At 46.5% G+C, this 22,894-nt stretch overlaps 1 protein-coding gene across 2 annotated transcripts in view; it reads left to right on the top strand.

Annotated features, from left to right (window-relative positions):
- Positions 1-22,894, top strand: part of RECK (reversion inducing cysteine rich protein with kazal motifs) — an 861,635-nt gene that overhangs the window by 506,390 nt on the left and 332,351 nt on the right. For both annotated transcript variants that reach the window (XM_040353423.1, XM_040353422.1), the window contains 2 exons: positions 3,047-3,226; positions 7,261-7,473. In XM_040353423.1, the coding sequence (XP_040209357.1) occupies positions 3,047-3,226; positions 7,261-7,473 (393 nt within the window). The remainder of the gene's footprint in view (positions 1-3,046; positions 3,227-7,260; positions 7,474-22,894) is intronic.

The following is a 22,894-nucleotide window of genomic DNA, read 5'->3' as shown; positions in this document are numbered from 1 at the left end:
GCCTGCACCCACCTCCCGCTGTACCCACCTCAGCCTGCACTCTGTACCCACCTCAGCCTGCACCATGTACCCTCTGTACCCACCTCAGCCTGCACCCTGTACCCACCTCAGCTTGCACCCACCTCCCTTTGTACCCACCTCAGCCTGCACCCACCTCCCGCTGTACCCACCTCAGCCTGCACCCACCTTCCTCTGTACCCACCTCAGCCTGCACCCACCTTCCTCTGTACCTACCTCAGCCTGCACCCACCTCACTCTGCACCCACCTCCCTCTGTACCCACCTCAGCCTGCACCCACCTCCCTCTGTACCCACCTCAGCATGCACCCATCTCAGCCTGCACCCACCTTCCTCTGTACTCACCTCAGCTTGCACCCATCTTCCTCTGCACCCACCTCAGCCTGCACCCACCTTCCTCTACCCACCTCAGCTTGCACCCACTTCCCTCTGTACCCACCTCAGCCTGCACCCACCTCTCTCTGTACACACCTCCCTCTGCACCCACCTCAGCCTGCACCCACCTCCCTCTCTATCCACCTTAGCCTGCACCCACCTTCCTCTGTACTCACCTCAGCATGCACCCACCTCCCTCTGCACTCTGCACCCACCTCACCCCTGCACTCTGCACCCACCTTACCCCTCAATACTAGTGCAGTTTGACCACACCTTCAATTTCCACTGAGAGGTTATGATGTGTAGTAACCTCTAGCAAGTAGTGAGCAGTAATGATGTTCTGTAACCTCTAGCAACTAATCTGTGAGCTATAATGATGTGTTGTAACCTCTGGCAGCCAATCACAATCGCTGCCTGATCTGCTGCAGTAAACTCATTTTGAGTCTAGCTGGGGGGGGGGGCCAATACAATCTTTGCCCAAGGCCTAATGAATGTTAAAGACGGCCTTGGCTCTGTGTATTGTGGAGTCCCCGACGCTTCGCTCAGTGGAGTCCGCACCCCCTCTCCCGAGTCTGACAGCTCTACGGACCTCCAATACCGAAGGGCGGGGCAAGACAATGGCACACGGCGGTCCCCTACACAGCAAGGCACAAGCCCAGACACTCCGATCAACAGCCCCTCGGCTCCTCAGCGGGGGTAAGATTCTAAATGCAGGGCAGAGCTCTCACAAGGAGGTCACGGGGTCACACAGTGTTCAGTGGAGACAGTGGGCAGTGAACAGTGGAAGCAGGCAATAACGGGGGTTTGATTAATTGAGCCCAGACTAGGCATACTATTCCGGCATAATTTCATTTAGAGAGGGGGGTATGGAGTGGAGGATCTCACAAACTGACATTCTCACTCCACTCCTACATCTGGCTACGCCCCTTCGACAGCAGTTCTTTGAGTTTCATCTGAATTAAGCCTTTACTGTGCCCACCATTGCAGCATGTGCCCATGTTTTCATTCTCACTGTGCCCACCATTGCAGCCTGTGCCCGTGAATTCAGCCTTTACTGTACCCACTATTGCAACCTGTGCCCGTGAATTCAACCTTTACCGTGCCCACCATTGCATCCTGTGCCCGTGTTTTCATTCTCACTGTGCCCACCATTGCAGCCTGTGCCCATGAATTCAGCCTTTACTGTGCCCACCATTGCAGCCTATGCCCGTGTTTTCATTCTCACTGTGCCCACCATTGCAGCCTATGCCCATGAATTCAGCCTTACTGTGCCAAACCATACAGGCTCACCATTGCGTACATCACACAGACAGCAGACATCTCCCAAGTTGTATCAGCTGGGTCTCTCTCTCTGCTCCTGTGTATAGCCGCCGGGTCTGTGTTCTGCAGCGGCGATGTTACAAGGTCCCGCCCCCCTAGACTGGCTGATAGGCGGAATCTTCAATCTACTATCACATGACCCGGGAGCCGGGGGCGGGACCTTGTAACAGTGTCGCTGCCGAACACAGACCCAGCGGTGTTATACACAGGGCAGGAGGTGCGAAAGAGGGGAGGGAAGTGCTGCGCTGCAGCCATAGTTCAATCCGGCCTCAGGGCAGGCAGCCTATCGGGAAATCTCCCGGTATCCCAGTAGGCCAGTCTGGTCCTGAGCCTGTGCCTGTGAATTCAGCCTTTATTGTGCCCACCATTGCAGCCTGTGCCCATGAATTCAACCTTTACTGTGCCCACCATTGCAGCCTGTGCCCGTGTTTTCATTCTCACTGTGCCCACCATTGCAGCCTGTGCCCATGAATTCAGCTTTTACTGTGCCCACCATTGCAGCCTGTGCCCACAAATTCAGCCTTTACTGTGCCCACTATTGCTGCCTGTGCCAGTGTTTTCATTCTCACTGTGCCCACCATTGCTGCCTGTGAATTCAGCCTTACTGTGCCAATCCATACAGGCTCACCATTGCGTACATAACACAGACAGCGGACATCTCCCAAGTTGTATCAGCTGGGTCTCTCTCTCCACCTGTGTATAGCCGCCGGGTCTGTGTTCTACAGCGGCTCTGTTACAAGGTCCCGCCCCCCCCCCTAGACCGGCTCGTGTGATAGGTGAAATCTTCAATACACTATCACACGAGCCGGGAGCCAGGGGCGGGACCTTGTAACAGTGTCGCTGCTGAATACAGACCCGGCGGCGTTATACACAGGGCAGTAGGAGAGAAAGAGGGGAGGGAAGCGCTGCGCTGCAGCTGTAGTTCAAACTGTCCGCAGGGCAGGCAGCCTACTGGGAAATCTCCCGGTATCCCAGTAAGCCAGTCCGACCCTGTGTGCAAGTATGTTTCAGGAGACACCCTTATATTTCATGGTAAATCCCCACAGCAATAAGAACACTGAGAAAAACTAGGGTTGGCTGTACAGAAAATACACATTTATTTGCCCATCATCCAGTGATAAAAAAAATATTTTACTCAGTAACTGTCGAGTTCATTCTGCACTTTAGAGACATTTTTTTTCTAGGCATTGCTACATATACTAGCACTGTAGTCTTGCTTGTTCATTTATTAAAATACAGAAACTGATAACATGTTGTAGATTTTATGTAGAGTAGACAATTAAACTGCTTACCTAGGTGAATGAATTTGCTTTAACTTTTTTTACTGTTTTTAGGGAATTGTGTACAAAATTATACAGTACCAGCTGGGGAAATACTCAAAACTGGCAAAAGTTTGATAATGAATGTGAATACAACCCTTCAGAGTCTTCAATGCTAACATGCCTAGCGGACGTAAGAGAACCGTGTCAACTGGGATGTCGGAACCTTACTTACTGTACCAACTTTAATAATCGGTAAAAAGATTTTTAGCTTGATTATTTAAATGTTTTATTTTTTTTACAATTTACATTGAATGAAGATAGATTTGGTTGTTTCGGGAGGGAAATCAGTTAAGTATACATTTTTTAAAGTGTTTGTGACAAATACTAATTTAAAAAAGTACTGCTTGTTTATTCATATTTTATAGATCAAAGGAAAATGTATTTATTTTAACAACAAAACATACTACAAACGTGGAATGACATACAGTCATGGCAGCTCATCACAATATCTGCTTATGGGACATTGTGCACTTTTTGATTATTTTTTTATTTTTTTTTCACTTTGCACCCTATTATTTTGACCTGATTTTCACTTTAGAGCAGTGTTCTCTTTATGTACTTATGTGTATGGTTTGTGCACATTTTATTACTCATACCGTCACTTATTTCTGTGAGCGTGTAGTTTTGCGCAGAATCCCCTTCCATTATCATTTCACTTGTGTATTGTAAACACTATTCGGTTTTGCTGCACTTCATTTTTTGTTTGGTTATGATCATTAGTAGTCCTTAATAGCGCGAAATAACTTTTCACTATCCACATGACATACAGTATTACCGTATTTTTCGCTCCATAAGACGCACCTGACCATAAGACTCACCTAGGTTTTAGAGGAGAAAAAAATATAAAAAATGTAATCAAAATCTTTTTATTCCATTTTATAACATTTGCTCACATACTACATATTATCAGTGGGCCAGATTCAGGTAGGGCGGTGCAGCGTATCGTTTTTACGCTACGCCGCCGTAAATTACAGGAGCAACGCTGTATTCACGAAGCACTTGCTCCGTAATTTGCGGCGGCATTGCGTAAAATGGGCCGGTGTAAGCGCGCGTAATTCAAATGATCCCGTAGGGGGCGTAGATCATTTAAATTAGGCGCGTTCCCGCGCCGAATGTACTGCGCATGCGCCGTCCCTAAATTTTCCCGATGTGCATTGCGGTAAATGACGTCGCAAGGACGTCATTGGCTTCGACATTCACGGACGACTTAAAATTTGAAAATCGCGACGCGGGAACGACGTCCATACTTACCGTTGGCTGCGCCTCCTAATAGCAGGAACAGCCTGTCCTTTTACCAATTGTGGTGGCGCATATAGAATCAAATCTGCCCACTACCTTCCTACAGCTGTATACCAGCCGTTCTCTTAGGCCTTGTACAGACGAGCAAACATGTACGATGAAACCGGTCCGCCGGACCGTTTTCACCATACATGTCTGCCCGGGGATTTCTGTATGATGGCTGTACTCACCATCATACAGAAATCCGCGCGTAAACAATACGCGGGGCGTGGCCGCGACGATGACGCGGCGACGTGCGCGGCCCTGCCAGTTCAATGCTTCCACGCATGCGTCTAAGTCATTCGACGCATGCGAGGGATGGCGGCCGCTCGGACATGTACGGTAGGTCTGTACAGACGACCGAACATGTCCGACGGGCAGGATTCCAGCGGGCATGTTTTAAAACATGTTCAGAAATATTTGCCCGCTGGAAAAAGGCCCGGCGAGCAAATGTACGCTGGAATCCTGTCCGCTCGGGCCTACACACGACCGAACATGTCTGCTGAAACTGGTCCGCGGACCAGTTTCAGCAGACATGTTCGGTCGTGTGTACGGGGCTTTAGGAGTAGGGAATTGACATAGGCGATCCATTGCTTCCCTGTAGGCACTTCAGGTGCCATCCAATATCGTGCAATGAGCTTTCTAGCTAGATACATCAGTCTAGTTAACAAATAATACATTCTTTTCGGGAACATTTCAGCGTTATTGGCCCCAAGCAAGTACACCAGGGGATCCAGAGGGACAGGTACATGAGCCAATCTAGTAGACTTCCTCGCAGTACCGATGAAGCTTTGGACATCTCCAGATGAGATGTATAAAATCCCCCTGGTGTACTTTGCACTTTGGGCACAGGGGGAAGTCTCTTCCTCCCCACCTGTGCAGCTGCACCAGTGTGCCCTGTGCAAAATAAATAAATAATTGTGACAGTTTATGCAACGCGGAAACTGATACCGCAGGGATGGATTCTAGCGCCATGTCACACTGATCCCCTTCTATGTCCCCTATATCTTCTTCCCATTTGCTACAGCATCTAAAAGTGGCATGGTCCTGGATTGAGGATAGCAATTCCACATATATTTTTGATATTAGTCCTCCCCGGCTATCAGCCTTGAGGACTTCCATCAACAATAAAGGTGGTGGTACTACCAAAGAATGTGTTATTTGCTGTGCCTGCAGGGCATGTTGGAGATATTGATAAAAGCCCCTAGGGGCTAACTGGAATTCCTTGCATAACTGTTCATATGTTTGTCAGGTTATCTGTGGCCAGGTGACAAGTGCACCCCGTTGGGGTCAGGGATGCACCACAGGGTAGTGAACCTTATGGCCGACTGCTGCAATCAGAGAGGAAGCGTGAACCCAAGATTCCCCAGGGCACAGAGTCTAAGACCCAGCTTTGTGTTCACCAGAGCCTCTAGTGGTGAGAATGGCCTTCGCTGCAGATGGATCCAGGTCGCGACCCCTGGGATCCCCTAGGTCCAGCTCCACAGGGAGAGAGGGGAAGCAGCAACCAGGACAATCGATAGTGATGGGTAAGCCGAGGTCAGGGCAACAGGCAGACAAGGGAAACTGAGGGACAGGCAAAAGGTCAGGGTCACAGGCAAACAGAAGAAGTCAGGGACTAGCCAAAAACGGTACACAGGAAGGTAAACGTAGCACACTGCAGACAGGAATTTAAGCTAACAATGCGGTTGAAAAGGAAAGCAGACTAGCAGTGCAGTGGTTAATATAGGCTTCCTGGGATGGCCTGGGGTGGAGCCATACAGGGAGGAAGGTGATAAAAGACAACCAGAAAGAGGGTCAGGCCTCTAATGAACACATGGAGACAGGTAAGCTGCCAGACTTTATTGCATATCCATGACAATGTTTTTAACACCTCCCCCTCATACAACTGCGTAAAGAACCAAATCCCCCTCTCTTTCCATAGAGTAAAACTATGTAGTTCCTGTAGCTCTGGATATCTAGGATTATGCCATACTGGGGTAAAGGGCAAGAGGTGACTGCAGACAGAATTTCCCGGGGCGTGGGCTCAGGGTCTTCTGTGCCCGCTATTCTAGGCTCATGATTTGGAGGCCAAGATGGCTGGGGTACTCAGTGTGCCAGGTGGTGGTCTCCTCCGGGTCTCCTACACAGCTGGGATCCGACTCCTTCTTGGCAGGCACATCCACCACCTGTGCGGATAACAAAGGGGTCAGTGTGGCAGGAATATCTTTATAGTTTGCTTCAGCTTTGTTTTTTTTACAGTCACCTTTAAATATATCAATGCAAACTTAAAGTGTTTGTAAATGTTCACCTTGTAAAACAAGTAAAACAACCTATTCAGTTGAAATTAGAAATGAAAGACAAAACATTTATGTATAGATTTTAAAAAAACATAATAAATACCCCCCTTTTTTTTATAAGTGATCACATTCCCTCTGTTCTCAGCTGCATAAGATCTGGGTGGACGAGACACAGCAGTACACTGACTTTTTTGGTGAAAGGCTGTGCAGGGGAGGCATGTCAGGACAAGTCACACCAGGGATTTCACACAAAGGAAGCAATACAAAGACAACAGGAGGCTTTTTCATACAGGTACATGGTACAGCAGGCACATATCAAAAATATGAAATGTTGCGGTAACAAACACTTTAATGCAGTTTTGTTCCTACATAATGTACACAAGTTATCTCTAACTGCAGTCAGATAGACCAAAAAATATTATTTTACATTTCAATTATTGCTAGCTACAGTTTGGCTTAGTGTACATTTCATAACAAACCACACTTTTAAGTAAATTCATGCCACAAGTACATAATAAATACCTTGAGGATATGATTTGCTTATCCATATATATTTATTTTGTCCATGTATTCACATACAGTAAGCCTTAGTACATTGGATGCAGGCATTTATAAAAAATAAAAAAAAAACATTAGTATAATGTATATTGTTTTTTGTTTTTCTTTCAGGCCGATTGAACTATTTAGGAGCTGCAATGCACAATCAGACCAGGGAGCAATGAATGACATGAAGCTGTGGGAGAAAGGTAGCATCAAGATGCCTTTTATGAACATTCCAGTTCTAGATATTCGAAAGTGTCATCCTGAAATGTGGAAGGCAATCGCTTGTTCTTTGCAGATCAAACCTTGTCATGGTAGATCTCGGGGCAGCATAGTTTGCAAGTAAGTGTAATCTATTATTTATGTATATTTACATATATACATTATATATATATTGTAGCAGAGCGTCCCAGAGAGAGCCTGGAAAAGTCCTGTTCGGGGTTTACACCTCTCCCAGGCTCCTCTCGTATACGTTCAGGGATCTCTGAGCTCTGATCCAGTACGGGTGTTGGCCCTCTCCCCCAGGCCAATTTAAGCTCACCTATGCAGACAGTCTTTGCTCTGCCCTGAGACACACAGATAGTGTTGGTCTGTGAGAGCAAGAAGGTTGGTAAACAAAACTGTTAAGCAATCTATGTGAAAGCTGACAAGCTGTAGGTTTGTTCAGCCTGGTAGTGAGGGCGTGCATATTGTAAAGTTAGAGCCGGGACACGGCTAGACTTTTGTTTAATTACTTTTGTTTTGCTTTTCTGCACACTTTACAGCACCTATAAAAAGACTTTGTATATAGCAGCAATAAACACCCCACTGTTTGTCACTTGTATTATGGACTTGGTGTCTGTGCCTGCTCATCCCAGGGAGCTTTTGTACCCAGCTTACATATGGTGGAGGCTGCGACCAGCAGTAGTAAGTTACTATTTAAAAGGCCAGTACCTAAAGTGACAACATGGAGGAAATCCTCAAACAAATGGTGTTACCCAATGCTGCACAACAGCAAACTAACGCTGCACTGCAGCAAGCCAACGCTGCACAACAGCAAGCCAATGCTATTGCACAGGAGCAAACCAAGGCGCTGTACCAACAGATTAATGCTGCACAAGAGCAATCGCAGTGGCAGATTGGTGCTGTACAGGAGCAATCGCAGAGGCTGTTTCAACAGCTTGCCACTGCTGCAGAAGCGGATGGGAAAACCCTGACTAAGGTTGCAGAAACGCTAGCACTGTGGGCACCTGCGGAAATCAAGGATATTGGAAGCAAGGCTTCAGCCATCCATGTGGCTCGCTTTCTGTCCAAGATGACTACGGATGATGACCCAGAGGCCTTCCTGTTAACATTTGAATGGACCACTGAGAGGGAAGGTTGGCCTAAAACCAAGTGGGCAGGACTGATTGCCCCCTTACTGTCTGGTGAATCGCAGAAGGCCTACTATGATCTGGAGTCGGCAGAAGGGGGAAACTATGAGAAGGTCAAGCGGGAAATTCTGGCGCGACTCGGTGTCACCTTGGCCGTTCGAGCACAATGGGTCCACAGCTGGTTCTTCCAAGTTGAGAGGCCCCCAAGATCGCAGATGTTTGATCTAATCCACCTGGTGCGAAAATGGCTACAGCCGGAGTCCCTGTCTGCGCCACAAATAGTGGAGCGTGTGGTCATGGACCAATTCCTGAGGTCACTGCTAATCCCCCTGCAGAAGTGGGTGAGTCAAGGAGACCCCAATTCGGCAGATAACCTGATGGAACTCGTTGAGAGGTACTTTGCTGCTGAGAACCTGGTCACCACCCCAACAGCCGCACAGACTTTCCACCCAAAGCCACGGTCTCCCCAGGCAACCGGTAAGACTGTTCCAGGGGAAGTGGGTTGTAAGCATGGCAAGGAAGTAGGGGGGATGATTTTTGGTGCCAGGACTGAAGTTTGGCGTCCCAAACAAGGGAAACCACTGCCTGTCAGCAAACCGAACTGGGGAAACATCAGGTGTTTTCGTTTCCAAGAACTGGGACATGTTGCAGCAAACTGTCCATTGACTGATGAACCAATGCAGTGTGATCTGTCCATTAGAAGGCAGTCTATGTTTGCTGCTGTTTCATGCGCTGCAGTGCCAAATGTGGGGAAACACATGTGTCAAATGACTGTTAATAATAAGCCTATTACGGCCTTGCTGGACTCTGGAAGTCTGGTTACTTTGGTTACAGCTGAGATGGTTGAAACTATGAATTTTCATGCTAAAAAAATTGCTGTGATCTGTGTACATGGGGATACCCGGGAGTATCCTATAGCCACAGTTCAGTTTAAAACTGGTTTAGGTACGGTGTCCCATGCGGTCGGACTTGTGCCCCACTTGGTGCACGAGGCCATCATTGGTAGGGACTTCCTTAAGTTTTGGGAACTGTGGGATCGTCCCGACCCGGTCGCAGTACCTGACTCAGTCGCAGAGCCAGAGCTCCTGGCTACTTCTGATATTGTGGGTTCAGGGGACTCATCTCAGGGCTCTCCGAGCTTTCCTTTCTCATTTATGGCAGGAGAGCTGGAGGAGCCTGAGGAAGTCCCCACAACCAGTAGAGCTGGACAGCCGTCTGCTGACTCTGAGCCTACGTTGGAGTTTGCTGACCTTAATGTGCACAAGGAACATTTTTGGTACTGAGCAGAGAAAAGACCCTACCCTTGCCAGGGCCTGGGAAAATGTAATGGTGATTAATGATGTACCTGTCGAACCAGGGGATATGACCTGTTTTCCTTATTTCTGCAGCAATGAGGATTTACTGTATCATGTATGTAAAATGAATGATGAAGTGGTTGAGCAGTTGGTGGTCCCTAGGCCATACAGGCGGGTGGTGTTGGAACTTCTCATGGGCACTTGCTAGGAGGCCATTTAGGGGTTGAGAAAATCACTGAAAGAGTGTTGCGCAGGTTTTACTGGCCTGGGATACAGAAAAATATTGAGAATTATTGTCAATCCTGTCCTGTGTGTCAGATGTCAGCCCCACAGCCTCACTTCCGAAGTCCTTTAGTGCCCTTGCCCATTATTGAAGTGCCCTTTGAAAGGATTGCCATGGACCTTGTGGGTCCGCTCCCCAAATCTGCCCGTGGTCATCAGCATATCCTCGTGATCATGGATTGCGCTACCCGTTACCCTGAGGCTGTTCCCTTACGCGCCGCGTCTGCTAAAAACATTGCCAAAGAGCTGTTTATGGTGTTCAGTCGGGTTGGCATCCCTAAAGAAATCCTTACAGACCAGGGTACCCCATTAATGTCACGGATAACTAGGGAGCTGTGCAAGTTATTTAAGGTGACGCAGTTGCGAACCTCGGTGTATCATCCTCAAACGGATGGCTTGGTGGAACGCTTCAATAAGACATTAAAGAGTATGTTAAAGAAGGTTGTGGACAAGGATGGGAGAAACTGGGACTTCCTGATACTGTACTTGATGTTCGCCATCAGGGAGGTTCCCCAGTCCTCTACGGGGTACTCTCCATTTGAGCTGCTCTATGGGAGACATCCTCGAGGACTCTTAGGCCCCATACACACGATAGAATCCATCCGCTGAAAAATCCCAGCGAATGGGTTTCAGCGGATAGATCCTATGGTGTGTACACTCCAGCGGATCTGTTTCCGCGGATATTTATCCCCTGGGATGGATTCCAGCAGATCAAATATTCGCTGACATGCTAAACAAATCTATCTGCTGGAATCCATCCCAACGGATGGATCCGCTGGTCTGTATAGACTCACCGGATCCATCCGTCCGAAAGGGATCCCCCGCATGCGTCGTAATGATTCAACGCATGCGTGGAATTCCTTATATGACAGCGTCGCGCACGTCGCCGCGTCATAATCGCGGCGACGGCGCGACACGTCATCGCCAGAGGATTTCGGCGCGGATTTCAAGGCGATGGTGAGTACACTCCATCGCAGAGAAATCCGCTGAAATCCTCGAGAGGATTTATCCGCGGAAACGGTCCGCTGGACCGTATTCGCGGATAAATCCTCTTGTGTGTATGGGGCCTTAGACATAGCCAAGGAAACTTGGGAGGGGGAACAGACACCCCACAAAAGTGTCATTGAGCATATCGCTCAAATGCAGGAGAGGATTGCAGCAATCATGCCGGTGGTAAAGGAACACTTACTGCAGGCCCAAGCAGCCCAACAGAGAATATACAACAGGGGGACCCAACTCCGTGTTTTCTCACCTGGTGACAGGGTCCTCGTGTTGGTTCCCACTGTTGAGAGAAAGTTCCTGGCTAAGTGGCAGGGTCCCTTTGAAGTAATTGAAAAAGTTGGGGAGGTCAATTACAAGGTGTATCAACCAGGTAAAAGGAAGCCCGAACAAATTTACCACATAAATCTGTTAAAGCCCTGGAAGGATAGACTAGCGTTGACTATGAGGTCCCTCCCTGTAGTGCTTAAAGGTATTAAGTCCCCTCTGATCCCTGAGGTCAACATTCCAGACACCCTGTCATGTTCCCAAAAACAGGAAGCTAGAGAGTTCCTGATAAGGAATAGAGAGAAATTTTTAGAGTTGCCTGGCACGACCTCAGCAGTTCAGCATGATATTGTTACTGAACCGGGGGTCCGTGTCAAGCTCCAACCGTACCGAATTCCTGAAGCGAGGAGAAAGAACATCAGTGATGAAGTTAGAAGGATGTTGGAGGTAGATGTCATTGAGGAATCCAATAGTGACTGGTCTAGCCCCATCGTGTTAGTCCTAAAACCGGATGGCACTTGTAGGTTCTGCAATGACTTTAGGAAGCTTAATGCAGTGACAAAGTTTGACACGTACCCAATGCCCAGAGTGGACGAACTTATAGACCGACTTGGCAAAGCTCACTATCTGACCACTTTGGACTTGACAAAAGGGTATTGGCAAATACCCCTGACTGCTAGCGCCAAAGAGAAGACTGCATTTGTAACCCCGGAGGGATCCTTTCAATATAAGAGGATGCCTTTTGGGTTGCAAAATGCCCCTGCGACATTTCAGAGGGCTATGGACAGGACCCTAAGGCCTCACCGACAGTATGCAGCAGCCTATCTAGATGACATAGTGGTACATAGCACTGACTGGGAGTCTCACTTGCCCCGTGTCCAGGCTGTCCTTGATTCCCTCTTCAAAGAATGATTTACGGCAAATCCCAAAAAATGTGGCATCGGTCTAGAGGAAGCCAAGTATTTGGGCTACACTATTGGCCGTGGTGTCATAAAGCCCCAGGTGAATAAAATAGAAGCCATCCAGGAGTGGCCACGTCCTGCAAATAAAAAGCAGGTCAGGGCTTTTCTTGGCATTGCGGGGTATTATAGAAGGTTTATCCCAAATTTTGCAACTATAGCTGCCCCACTGACAGACCTTACGAAAGGGAAAGTAATGGTGAAATGGTCCCCAATAGAATCTTTCCAAGTCCTGAAAAGCTCTTTGTGCACAGCCAGTGCTATACTCCCCCGATTTCGCCAAAGACTTTTTGGTTCAAACGGATGCCTCTGATGTGGGTATCGGGGCAGTACTATCACAGGTAAACAATGGGGAAGAACACCCTGTGGTGTACCTAAGCAGAAAGCTTAATGACCATGAGAAAAAATATGCAGTCATTGAAAAGGAGTGTTTAGCCATAAAGTGGGCCGTGAATGCACTCAGGTACTACTTGTTGGGGCGCCAGTTTGAGTTGATAACTGACCATGCTCCCCTGAAATGGATGGCCCAAAAGAAGGAGACGAATAGACGGGTGAACCGGTGGTTTTTGGCCCTACAGGATTACTCCTTCACGGTAAAACACAGACCAGGTGTTGAAATGGGGAATGTAGATGCCCTGTCCCGTGTTCACTCCTGTTGGGCTACAGGTGTTCCAACCCTGGGGTTGAAACAAGGGGGGAGGATGTGTAGCAGAGCGTCCCAGAGAGAGCCTGGAAAAGTCCTGTTCGGGGTTTACACCTCTCCCAGGCTCCTCTCTTATACGTTCAGGGATCTCTGAGCTCTTTTCCAGTACGGGTGTTGGCCCTCTCCCCCAGGCCAATTTAAGCTCATCTGTGCAGACAGTCTTTGCTCTGCCCTGGGACACACAGATAGTGTTGGTCTGTGAGAGCAAGAAGGTTGGTAAACAAAACTGTTAAGCAATCTATGTGGAAGCTGACAAGCTGCAGGTTTGTTCAATAATAGAAAAGGGTCTATTGCGCTACTGCGAGTAATGGAACGTATACCACGTGAACAAAAAGAGTATGTAAGTAACTGAAGTTGCTAAATCTAAAAGGTGCACAAAAACTGTAAACATATATGATTAAAAAGTGATCAGCGCTACAGTATATGTGGAAAAAACACAATAAAAATATGTAAATGGATTGGGAGCCAACACTCAGTGAGCTGTGTAGTAATCAGATGGGCTACAGCAGCAAAAACTTCCAAAAAGTGACCTATCGGATGGGCTACAGTAGCCAAATCGTGAAGGTGATTTCCTCAACCGCGAAAATCTGGGGAACAGTGTATCAATAAACAATGAATTAATAAATAATACAAAATATAATTATAAAAATTATTGTGCATCAAAATGACACAGATAACTAGAGTCTATAGGGATGCTCAGACGGAATGGTTGGGATGTATGAATCTTCATTTTGATGCACAATAATTTGTATAATTATATTTTATATTATTTATTAATTTATTGTTTATTGATACACTGTTCCCCAGATTTTCTCGGTTGAGGAAATCACCTTCACGATTTGGCTACTGTAGCCCATCCGATGGGTCACTTTTTGGAAGTTTTTGCTGCTGTAGCCCATCTGATTACTACACAGCTCACTGAGTGTTGGCTCCCAAGCCATTTACATATTTTTATTGTGTTTTTTCACATATACTGTAGCGCTGATCACTTTTTAATCATGTAGGTTTGTTCAGCCTGGTAGTGAGGGCGTGCATATTGTATAGTTAGAGCCGGGACACGGCTAGGCTTTTGATTAATTACTTTTGTTTTGCTTTTCTGCACACTGTACAGCACCTGTAAAAAGACTTTGTATATAGCACCAATAAACACCCCACTGTTTGTCACTTGTATTATGGACTTGGTGTCTGTGCCTGCTCATCCCAGGGAGCTTTTGTACCTGCTACCTATCCCCCTGGTAGATGGCTGTTTGGGTGACTAGGCTGGGCAAAGCCCTAAACGGGGAATGAGTAAGGATTTTAGACATGTCCCTAAAGAGGACACTCTTGAAAGGTAGGTGCTTGCCACTGACTACAGGTTGGTGCTTCTGTATGCCCTGTAGGAGGGACTTGACTGCATGGGCTCGAGAATACTGACGATTTACTGGGGTCCTGCAGGGACAGGAAATGCTGGACGCCTAGATATGGCGTGATAGTATTGTGAGAAAGGGTCAGCTGTGTGTGGCAATACGATATGAAGGCTAGGACATGTCTAAATGTCCTGTTCAAGTGTAGCCCCAGACTTGGGCAGCTGCCACGATGGGGTACAGCACGAGGCGTGATGAAGACTGGGTGAAGCAGAAATTTAAGAGAATTTCTGGGGCCAAGGTTTGGAGAACCAGTGGCGGCCGAAAAATGGCCGCAAAAGCCCGTGGTGGTTCGGCTGACACTGCCGGGATGAAATGCTGTTCTATCAGGTGGGGAAGTTGCCCCACAAGTCTGCTACTGATGCTTGGTCTAGTTTGAGAACTTGGACTGGATCTTGCATTGGTGTGAGAAAATCAAGACAATACACATGTGCTCAACAAGACGATATACATGCACTCGTAGACCAACGTGCACTCGCAGACCAACGTGCCCTCGCTGGTGCTGGATGGAAACCTGAACTAACCTCAGGGAAAAAGACAGAGAAAAGATGAGTGGCCCGCGCTCACTGAAGATGAATGGCCAACTGGGTGCCACTGTGTGTTTGTGTGGCTGATTGTTTGTCACTGAGGTGTGTTTGCAAGTTTAGTTTGCATTCGGGTTTGCACGTAGGTGCATGCCGCAAGGTGTTTTATACTACTGCAGACAATATTGTGTGGTTGCTGGGACGATATTGTGTGGTTACAGGGGCCTCGATGAGTATGAAGGTTTGCTGAGACAATATTGCGTGGTTGCAAAGGTCTCGATGATTATGAGGTTTGTTTTGAGATGGCATTGTGTGGTTGCAAGGGTCTCAACAAGTGAGGGGTTGCTGAGACGATGTTGCATTTTGCAATGGTCTCAAATGAAATGAGTGTCAGGCTGCTGAGACGACTTTGTATGGCTGCAAGGGTCTGAATGGGTGTCAGGTTGCTGAGACGATATTGTGTTTTGCAATGGTCTCAAATGAGTGTCGGGCTGCTGAGACGACTTTGTATGGCTGCAAAGGTCTGAACGGGTGTCAGGTTGCTGAGACGATATTGCGTTTTGCAATGGTCTCAAGTGAGTGTCGGGCTGCTGAGACGACTTTGTATGGCTGCAAGGGTCTGAACGGGTGTCAGGTTGCTGAGACAATATTGTGTTTGCAATGGTCTCAAATGAGTGTCAGGTTGCTAAGACGACTTTGTATAGCTGCAAAGGTCTGAATGGGTGTCAGGTTGCTGAGACGAGATTGTGTGGTTGCAAAGGTCTAGATGAGTGTGAGGTAGCTGAGATGATATTACATTTTGCAAGGGTCTCAAATGAAGTGTCAAGTAGCTGAGACAATATTCCCTGATTTTTTTTTATGAAAACGACTGTGAATGAAACGCTGGAAAACATGAGTTACCACGTCTGGCAGTGTTTACAAGCTGTTACAGGCATTGGCGTTTCGAATGCCTCTGAACATCCATCTGAACCCATTTTTTTTTTTTTTTCGGGAAGGTTTCTAAACTCAACTGCCTAGAAACGACTATAAATGATCCTGTGTACATGTACTGATAAGATAACATAGAGGAGAGATCAGGGGCAGCTGAAAAACACCCAACTGTTTCTAAACGTCCGTTTACCAACAGCAGTGTACCTGAGGCCTAAGACGATTTGTCTGGCTGCAAGGGTCTCAATGAATGCCAGGTTGCTGGGGCGAGACTGCGTGGTCACAAAGGTCTTTGACGAGTGGGAGGTTGCTCGAGACGGTATTGCGTGGTTACAAGGGTCTCGATGAGTGTGGGGCTGCTGAGACGGTATTGCGTTTGCAAGGGTCTCAACAAGGGTGTCAGGCTGCTGAGACGATTTTGCATGGTTGCAATGGTCTCAACAGGTTGCTGGGCTGAGATTGTGTGGTGGCAAAGTTTATTTATTTTTTTGCGTTTTTATATATTTTTTTTCTTTTTGCGTTTTTATGTATATACACATTTATTTTAATTTTTTTGCATTTTGGAAGGGTCATGTGTTGCAAGGGTCCTAACACGAGTGTCAGGCTGCTGAGATGATTTGCATGGTTGCAAGGTCTAAATCAATAATAATTGGGTTACTGAGAAAGGATAGAAACACCTGGTTTGTTTGTACCTTTAAGCGAGCAGTATAAGGTAGAAGGACAGCGTCCGTTTGATTCGAAGGTTCTGTAGGGGCCACTAACGAAGGATATGGGAGACAACGAATGGTAGCAAATTGATAGGACATAAAAAATGTAATAACAAATCTTGCTTGTGACAGTGGGCCATGCGAGTGAGTTTGCGGCGGACTGTGGCTGGAGTGAAACATATCGGGAAGGTGTAGCGTGATGCCGTGCATGGGGGAAAAACAACGAGGTTTGGTGTAGAAAATAGAACGCGAGAAGTGCGTACGAATAATTTGTAAGCTCCACTGCGGGAACCGATTATATGGTACGGGTGACACCACGAGTGGCCACGAATTTGACATGACAAACAAGGTAATGAATCCTACCTGGGATAGTGAACGTGCGACTGGGTTTGCTTTGGACTGGAGTGGGTGTGCAACACATCCGAAGAGTGTGGTGTGGCGCCATGCATGACACACAGGTAATGACTTTGGTAAATAAATGAGAGAGAAGAACTGTGTACAAACAATTTGTAAGTTCCGCTGCGGGAACTAAAACACACGGCATGGGGGAAACAACGAATGGCAACGGTAGAAAGTATGCAATGTATCTGATACAAATCGGTTATAAAGAGAAATGACTGATACAAAATGGTTGTAAAATGCATGAAATGAATCCGATATGAATCGGTAGTCAGGAGTATTGAACGAATCTGATACGAATTGGTTGTAGAGTGTATGCTAACCCTTGCTTTGAAACCAATCACCTACCAACCACCCACCCCCCCCAGGCTAATCAAGTGCAGACAAGGCACCAGGTGGTCCAATTACCACCTCAATCTGCCAAAGAACCCATACAAACAATACATGCTAATCTCCAAATGGATGAGACAGCAACCATGGACAGTGAATTTTATAACCAGTGAAGCCTGTGGCGAGTGATATCGGACAACGACTGACAGTGGCTACAAATGAATCGTATGTTTGGCAGGAGGAAGATGGACCAACATGACCAACAATAACTCAGAGGCAGATTTTTTACAAAAGGGATGCAGGATAGGAAGCATAATGAATTGCAAGATTGCACATGATACGAAAAGGTTTGAATACTACCTGCGACAGTAAGCGGGAACCGCCGACGAAGACCATTTTAGCGGAGAAGCCGCAATGCACTTGCGATGTCGAATGCGATTGAATGCGCAGACTCACGGACATGAGGTGAGCTGGGAAGAGTCGGCCCAGTGATGTGTAGTACCGCACACTGAACCGACAAAGAGCATGTGTGAGTGGGCTGCTTAAATACCCTCCAGGCTCCTCCCATAAACTCAGGCCACCATACTGGCCTTCTTATATATATATACTGAGCAAAATTATAAACGCAACACTTTTGTGTTTACCCCTATTTATCATGAGCTGAACTGAAAGATCTACGAGTTTTTCTATGTATACAAAAGGCCTATTTCTCTCAAATATTGTTCAAAAATCTGTCTAAGCTCTGGTTCACACTGGTGCAACGCCACACTGGACCGATTTCAGCTGAACTCGCACGGCTTTACTCCCGCAGCCCAGTGTGAATCTGGGCTTAAAGGTGTTGTAAAGGAAAAAAAATGTTTGCCTAAAATTAATGGGCCGGATTCAGATACGAGATACGACGGCGTATATCCAGATACGCCGTCGTATCTCTGAGTGCGGGCTGTCGTATCTATGCGCCTGATTCAGAGAATCAGTTGCGCATAGATTTCCCTAAGATCCGACCGGCGTAAGTGTCTTACACCGTCGTATCTTAGGCTGCATATTTACGCTGGCCGCTAGGTGGCGCTTCCGTAGAGTTACGCAAGGAATATGCTATTTAGGTATTTACGCCGATTCAGAAACGTACGTCCGGCCGGCGCATTTTTTTACATTGTTTAGGTTAGTCTTTTTCCGGCGTAAAGTTACCCCTGCTATATGAGGCGTAGCTAATATTAAGTATGGACGTCTTTCCCGCGCCAAGTTTTGAAAATTTTACGTTGTTTGCGTAAGTCGTTCGCGAATAGGGCTTTGCGTAAGTTACGTTCACGTCGAAACCAATGAGGCTTTGCGGCGTAATTTCGAGCATGCGCACTGGGATTCTTTCACGCCGTTCACAAAAAACATTAAAATACGCGGGGTCATCCTAAATTTAAATAAAACACGCCCACAACATCCCCATTTGAATTAGGCGGGCATACGCCGCCACTCATATGTTACACCGCCGTAACCAAGGGCGAAAGTTAATTCTGCATACGGAACTTGCGCCCAAAGTTACAGATACGTTATGCCAGCAGATAGATAGAGAAATCTATCTGAATCCGGCCCAATGTCTGCAAGGTAGACAGACAGAATAGTGTAATGATTCTGTTAAAAAACGAGTAAATACCTATTAAATTCCTTCATCTATATCTTCAGGCGTTCTAGTTTCTGTTCTCTCATTCACTTCCTGGTTTGCGGCGCTCATTCATGTAAGAACTACATTTCCCAGTATGCATTGCAGCACACCCAGTAATTCACACCTCCTTGAAGTCCCTAACACGTAGAGAGCGTCCTGCCGCACAGATGTAGTTCCCAGGTGGGGGCGAGCACATCACTGACCACCGCAGTAAAGTCTCCCTTCACGGTGGTGAGTAACAATCAGACAAGCAGGAAGTGAACAGAACAGAGAAGAAATAGAGAAACTTCTGAGAAAAAACAAACAATGAGGAAGTGAAAAGAGGAATGTCTGCAGGTAAATGATGCTTATTATGAAAACATTTTTTTTCCTTTACAACCCCTTTAATCTCTTTTGCAGAGATAATCCATCCCCTGCGAAAGGACCCAAGAATTTGTGGCATCAAGGAGAAGGGTCATTATTGGTTGACAACCCTCCTTGACCACCATTACAAGGGTAAAGTCTTGAAACTCATCCTGCTCTCGCAGAGGGAGCACAGAATGAAATATATTGAGGACGCCTTAAAGAGGAGTTTTTGTAACACCTTTCCAGATTCTGGTAGGGTACAGTCTAATGGAAAAGGTATTTTTGAGGCTTCTGTTGGTCAAAGGAGGAGTGGTGGAGAAGAGGGCCGCCGAAATAATGCATTTAAAAAATGCTTTAGTCCTCGTTGCCCAAGGCTGTCAGCTTCAAGATCCCATCGGCAGTGTATGCATCATATGGTAAAAGACTATCTAGCCAAAACAGACATGGATAGTTTTCTAGTAGACGATCCATTGGGCTGCCCTGCACCCAGCATGCTTTCCAAATGGGCATTTAGTGCTAACGGAAGTTTTTTGACACATAAGAGTGCATCTGTCCACAGACTCATTTGACCGGTTGACATTTCTCAAAATTAATCAGTCCTAGACTAGCAGCAGCTATCAAGTCCCTGATGCTGATGTTGCTAATGAAATGTGTTGGAGATCCGGACTCTCTGCAAGACTGCCTAGGCTACCTAGCTTTGTGGGTAGTTATTTTATCTTTAGGTTATTTTTTGGTATAATTGGCACAATTAACACCCAAGGCCAAATGTTTCTGCAGCTGTGTGACAAGTGCATATACATTTCATTTGCTTATATTGGGGTCCAGTCCTTCTCTCCCCAATAGTTACTGTGAATGGTTACAATGTGCAGGCACTGCCAACATTTAAGGCCCAATTTTCCTGCACCTCTTTGACAGGTGCATACAATTAAAAGTTTTTACAACAAGGCCAATTCTTGCTTTCATCAAGAGTACCTCTAAAGGGTTACAGTGCGGAGGCACCACCAACACTCAAGTCCCAATTTTTCTACACCTGTGTGACATCATTTTTAAGAGCAGAGTCCAATCCTGTGTTTGCCAAGGATAACTGTGAAGGGTTGGTGTGAAGGCACCACTAAGACCAAAGGCTAAATTTTTCCACACCTGTTACTTCTATCCAAAGTCTGTAAAAAAGACACCAGACTTTTTCTAAAAAAAATTAGAGTTAATCTTGACATGAATGTACTATAATTTGGCTTCATCACATACAGTTATGCCGCGTACACAGCACCCTCCATTTTAAGAGCCATACTTTCCAGGAACGTGTGCGATAGGAATATTGACAAGATCTCATGATTAAAAGCGTGTATGTATGCCGGCCGGCAATAGGAGCCCTTCCTCCTTCAGATGGAACGCAGTGACGTCAGTGTGCGCCTTCCCAGACGACATTTCGTCATTAACAGACGTTCTCAATGGGGAGGATTTTTCTCCTATTGCTGGCCGGCATACACACTTTTAATCATGAGATGTTTGTAAGTACATGTCTTATGCATTTTTATGGTCCGTTTTTATTTATATACCGAGGATATGTTCAATCATCGATGTGGTGCAATTTGAGATCTGCTCCCTGGATCCCTCCCCAGTCTGATGCTAATCTGATGTGGAGCCCATTGAATAGAATCTGTCTACATGCCTAGTTCTGGTAAGCGGCTTTCAGTTTGGTGGTGGTGTGTTCACACTGAAGTTTTGCTGACACATGGTGGTGCTGCTACAAACTTTTTATTGGACTGAATGTGCTTTTATTCATATTATCTTTTAAAATTGGCTATATGCAGGGCACATCTCCATTTTGTCCTGTACTAATCTCACTAATTTCGTCTTAATGAAATAAACCATCTTTAAGCTAAATAAGTTCACTCACCATCCATTCCCTGCCCATCCATTCAAGTCAAGAGACCATCACACCAGCTGTTCTCATCCATAGCTCCCAGCCATCGCTGACCTGGAGCAGCCTGCTGTTTGTTCATTTATAGGGTCAACATCAGTAACAAAAGGTGTGGCTTCACAAAACAGCCAATCAGACATTTTGTATACTTTCAAAAGAACAAATCACAGACATGTGTTTCAAACAATGCTAGTAGTGGTGTGTAAAAACGGCTGGGAGCAGTGACCATGTTCTGTGAGACACAAAGGAATCAGAAAGCATGGTCACTGCACAAAGCCGTGTGCAAACCAAACCACTGTTGCCAATGTTGCAAACCATACTAAATCATGGATCAGATAACCATAATTTTCGAATAGTTATGCTACAGTTTCCATGTACGCAGATCTGTCCAGTCGACAAGAAGTGGCCAGTCCCTTGCTGAGGCATAAATGAACATCCTTAATAGGAGCTCGCAAATCTGCTGTGTCCATAAAAAGGTGTTTGCGCCAATGGCCTTCCACCAACGTCTGTATGCGTGAATACGCTCACTTGAGCGCATTACAGCAAAATCGACACTGGGGGGACATCTGACAACATACATTTATAGGAATTTCCACAACAGTCCTTCCTTTTTTTTGTCATATGCTCCCAAGTGTCCCGCGATGATCTTCTTCTTTACACCTGGAAATGAATCAGTCCTTACAGTCCATATGAGTTCATAAAAGGAAAACACAGCTTGACATGTAGACTCTGTTCTTCAGGAGACATGACATAAGGAGGACACAACTTGGTGAGCTGTAGTAATCGCAGATTGGTCTGGGGTCCTCTGTGTCTTGTACGTGGGTCCGGCTTCGGGGCGTCTCATCAAGGAAGATGTAGTCATCTGTTCGGGCTCTGGTCACGCATCCAATCAGGTAACAGGATTGCCTCATCACGACATAGAGTATATATATTCCCATTTCCATCAACCACGATCCGCTGTAAAATAAAAATTAAATCCCCTCAGATTCCCAGACCCTTCACTCAGCTACAGCTCTGGCTCTGCCTTGCAGGGATCCAAACCTTATCCATATGGGCCTGAACTCCAATTCCCAGTATTCCCGATCCAGGTATAACAATCTTTACTTGTAAATTCCCAGAAATCGCCCTTGGACTGTGAGAACTTCCTTGTAGCTTCAACAGTTACATGAAACATTCCATCCTCAATAGGTGTGAATTGTTCAATTGTATCATAAGCTCAAGCCCCCCCACCTTGTTCATGCAGGAAACCATGCCCAGACCTTGGGGATGGAATGATACCGGTTTTACTTGCATATCGCAACTTGCTAGGGAAAAGGACGTGTCCAATGGCTTATACCCTCTCACTACCTGGGTAGCTGTTACATTGGTTGGCAGCAGCGGGATGGTCCTTTTATCCAAAGAGCAAGTGCTGAATGGAGTCGCAGTACGCCAGGCTGAAAAAGACCCACACTAAAAGATCTATTGGAGAGTCGTGGTAGGAGTGCCAGTAACAGACCACGGAGGGAGCTGATAGCTGACCTGCTGGAGCTGGACGAAATGGATGGATCTATGGAAGGAACAGAGCCCCTTGCACCTGTCAGCGAAGAAGATGTAATTACTGGGATTGTGCAGCGGAGATTATCCTTGTATCCAGAAACGTCCGTGGAACTAATCAACCAGCTGTTCCGGGAAGCAAGGGAAGAGATACAAACGAAGA

The sequence above is a fragment of the Rana temporaria genome, chromosome 5 (genome assembly GCF_905171775.1).
Source record: "Rana temporaria chromosome 5, aRanTem1.1, whole genome shotgun sequence".
In the NCBI taxonomy this organism is placed as follows: Eukaryota; Metazoa; Chordata; class Amphibia; order Anura; family Ranidae; genus Rana; species Rana temporaria.
This window is presented reverse-complemented; position numbering and strand designations above follow the sequence as displayed.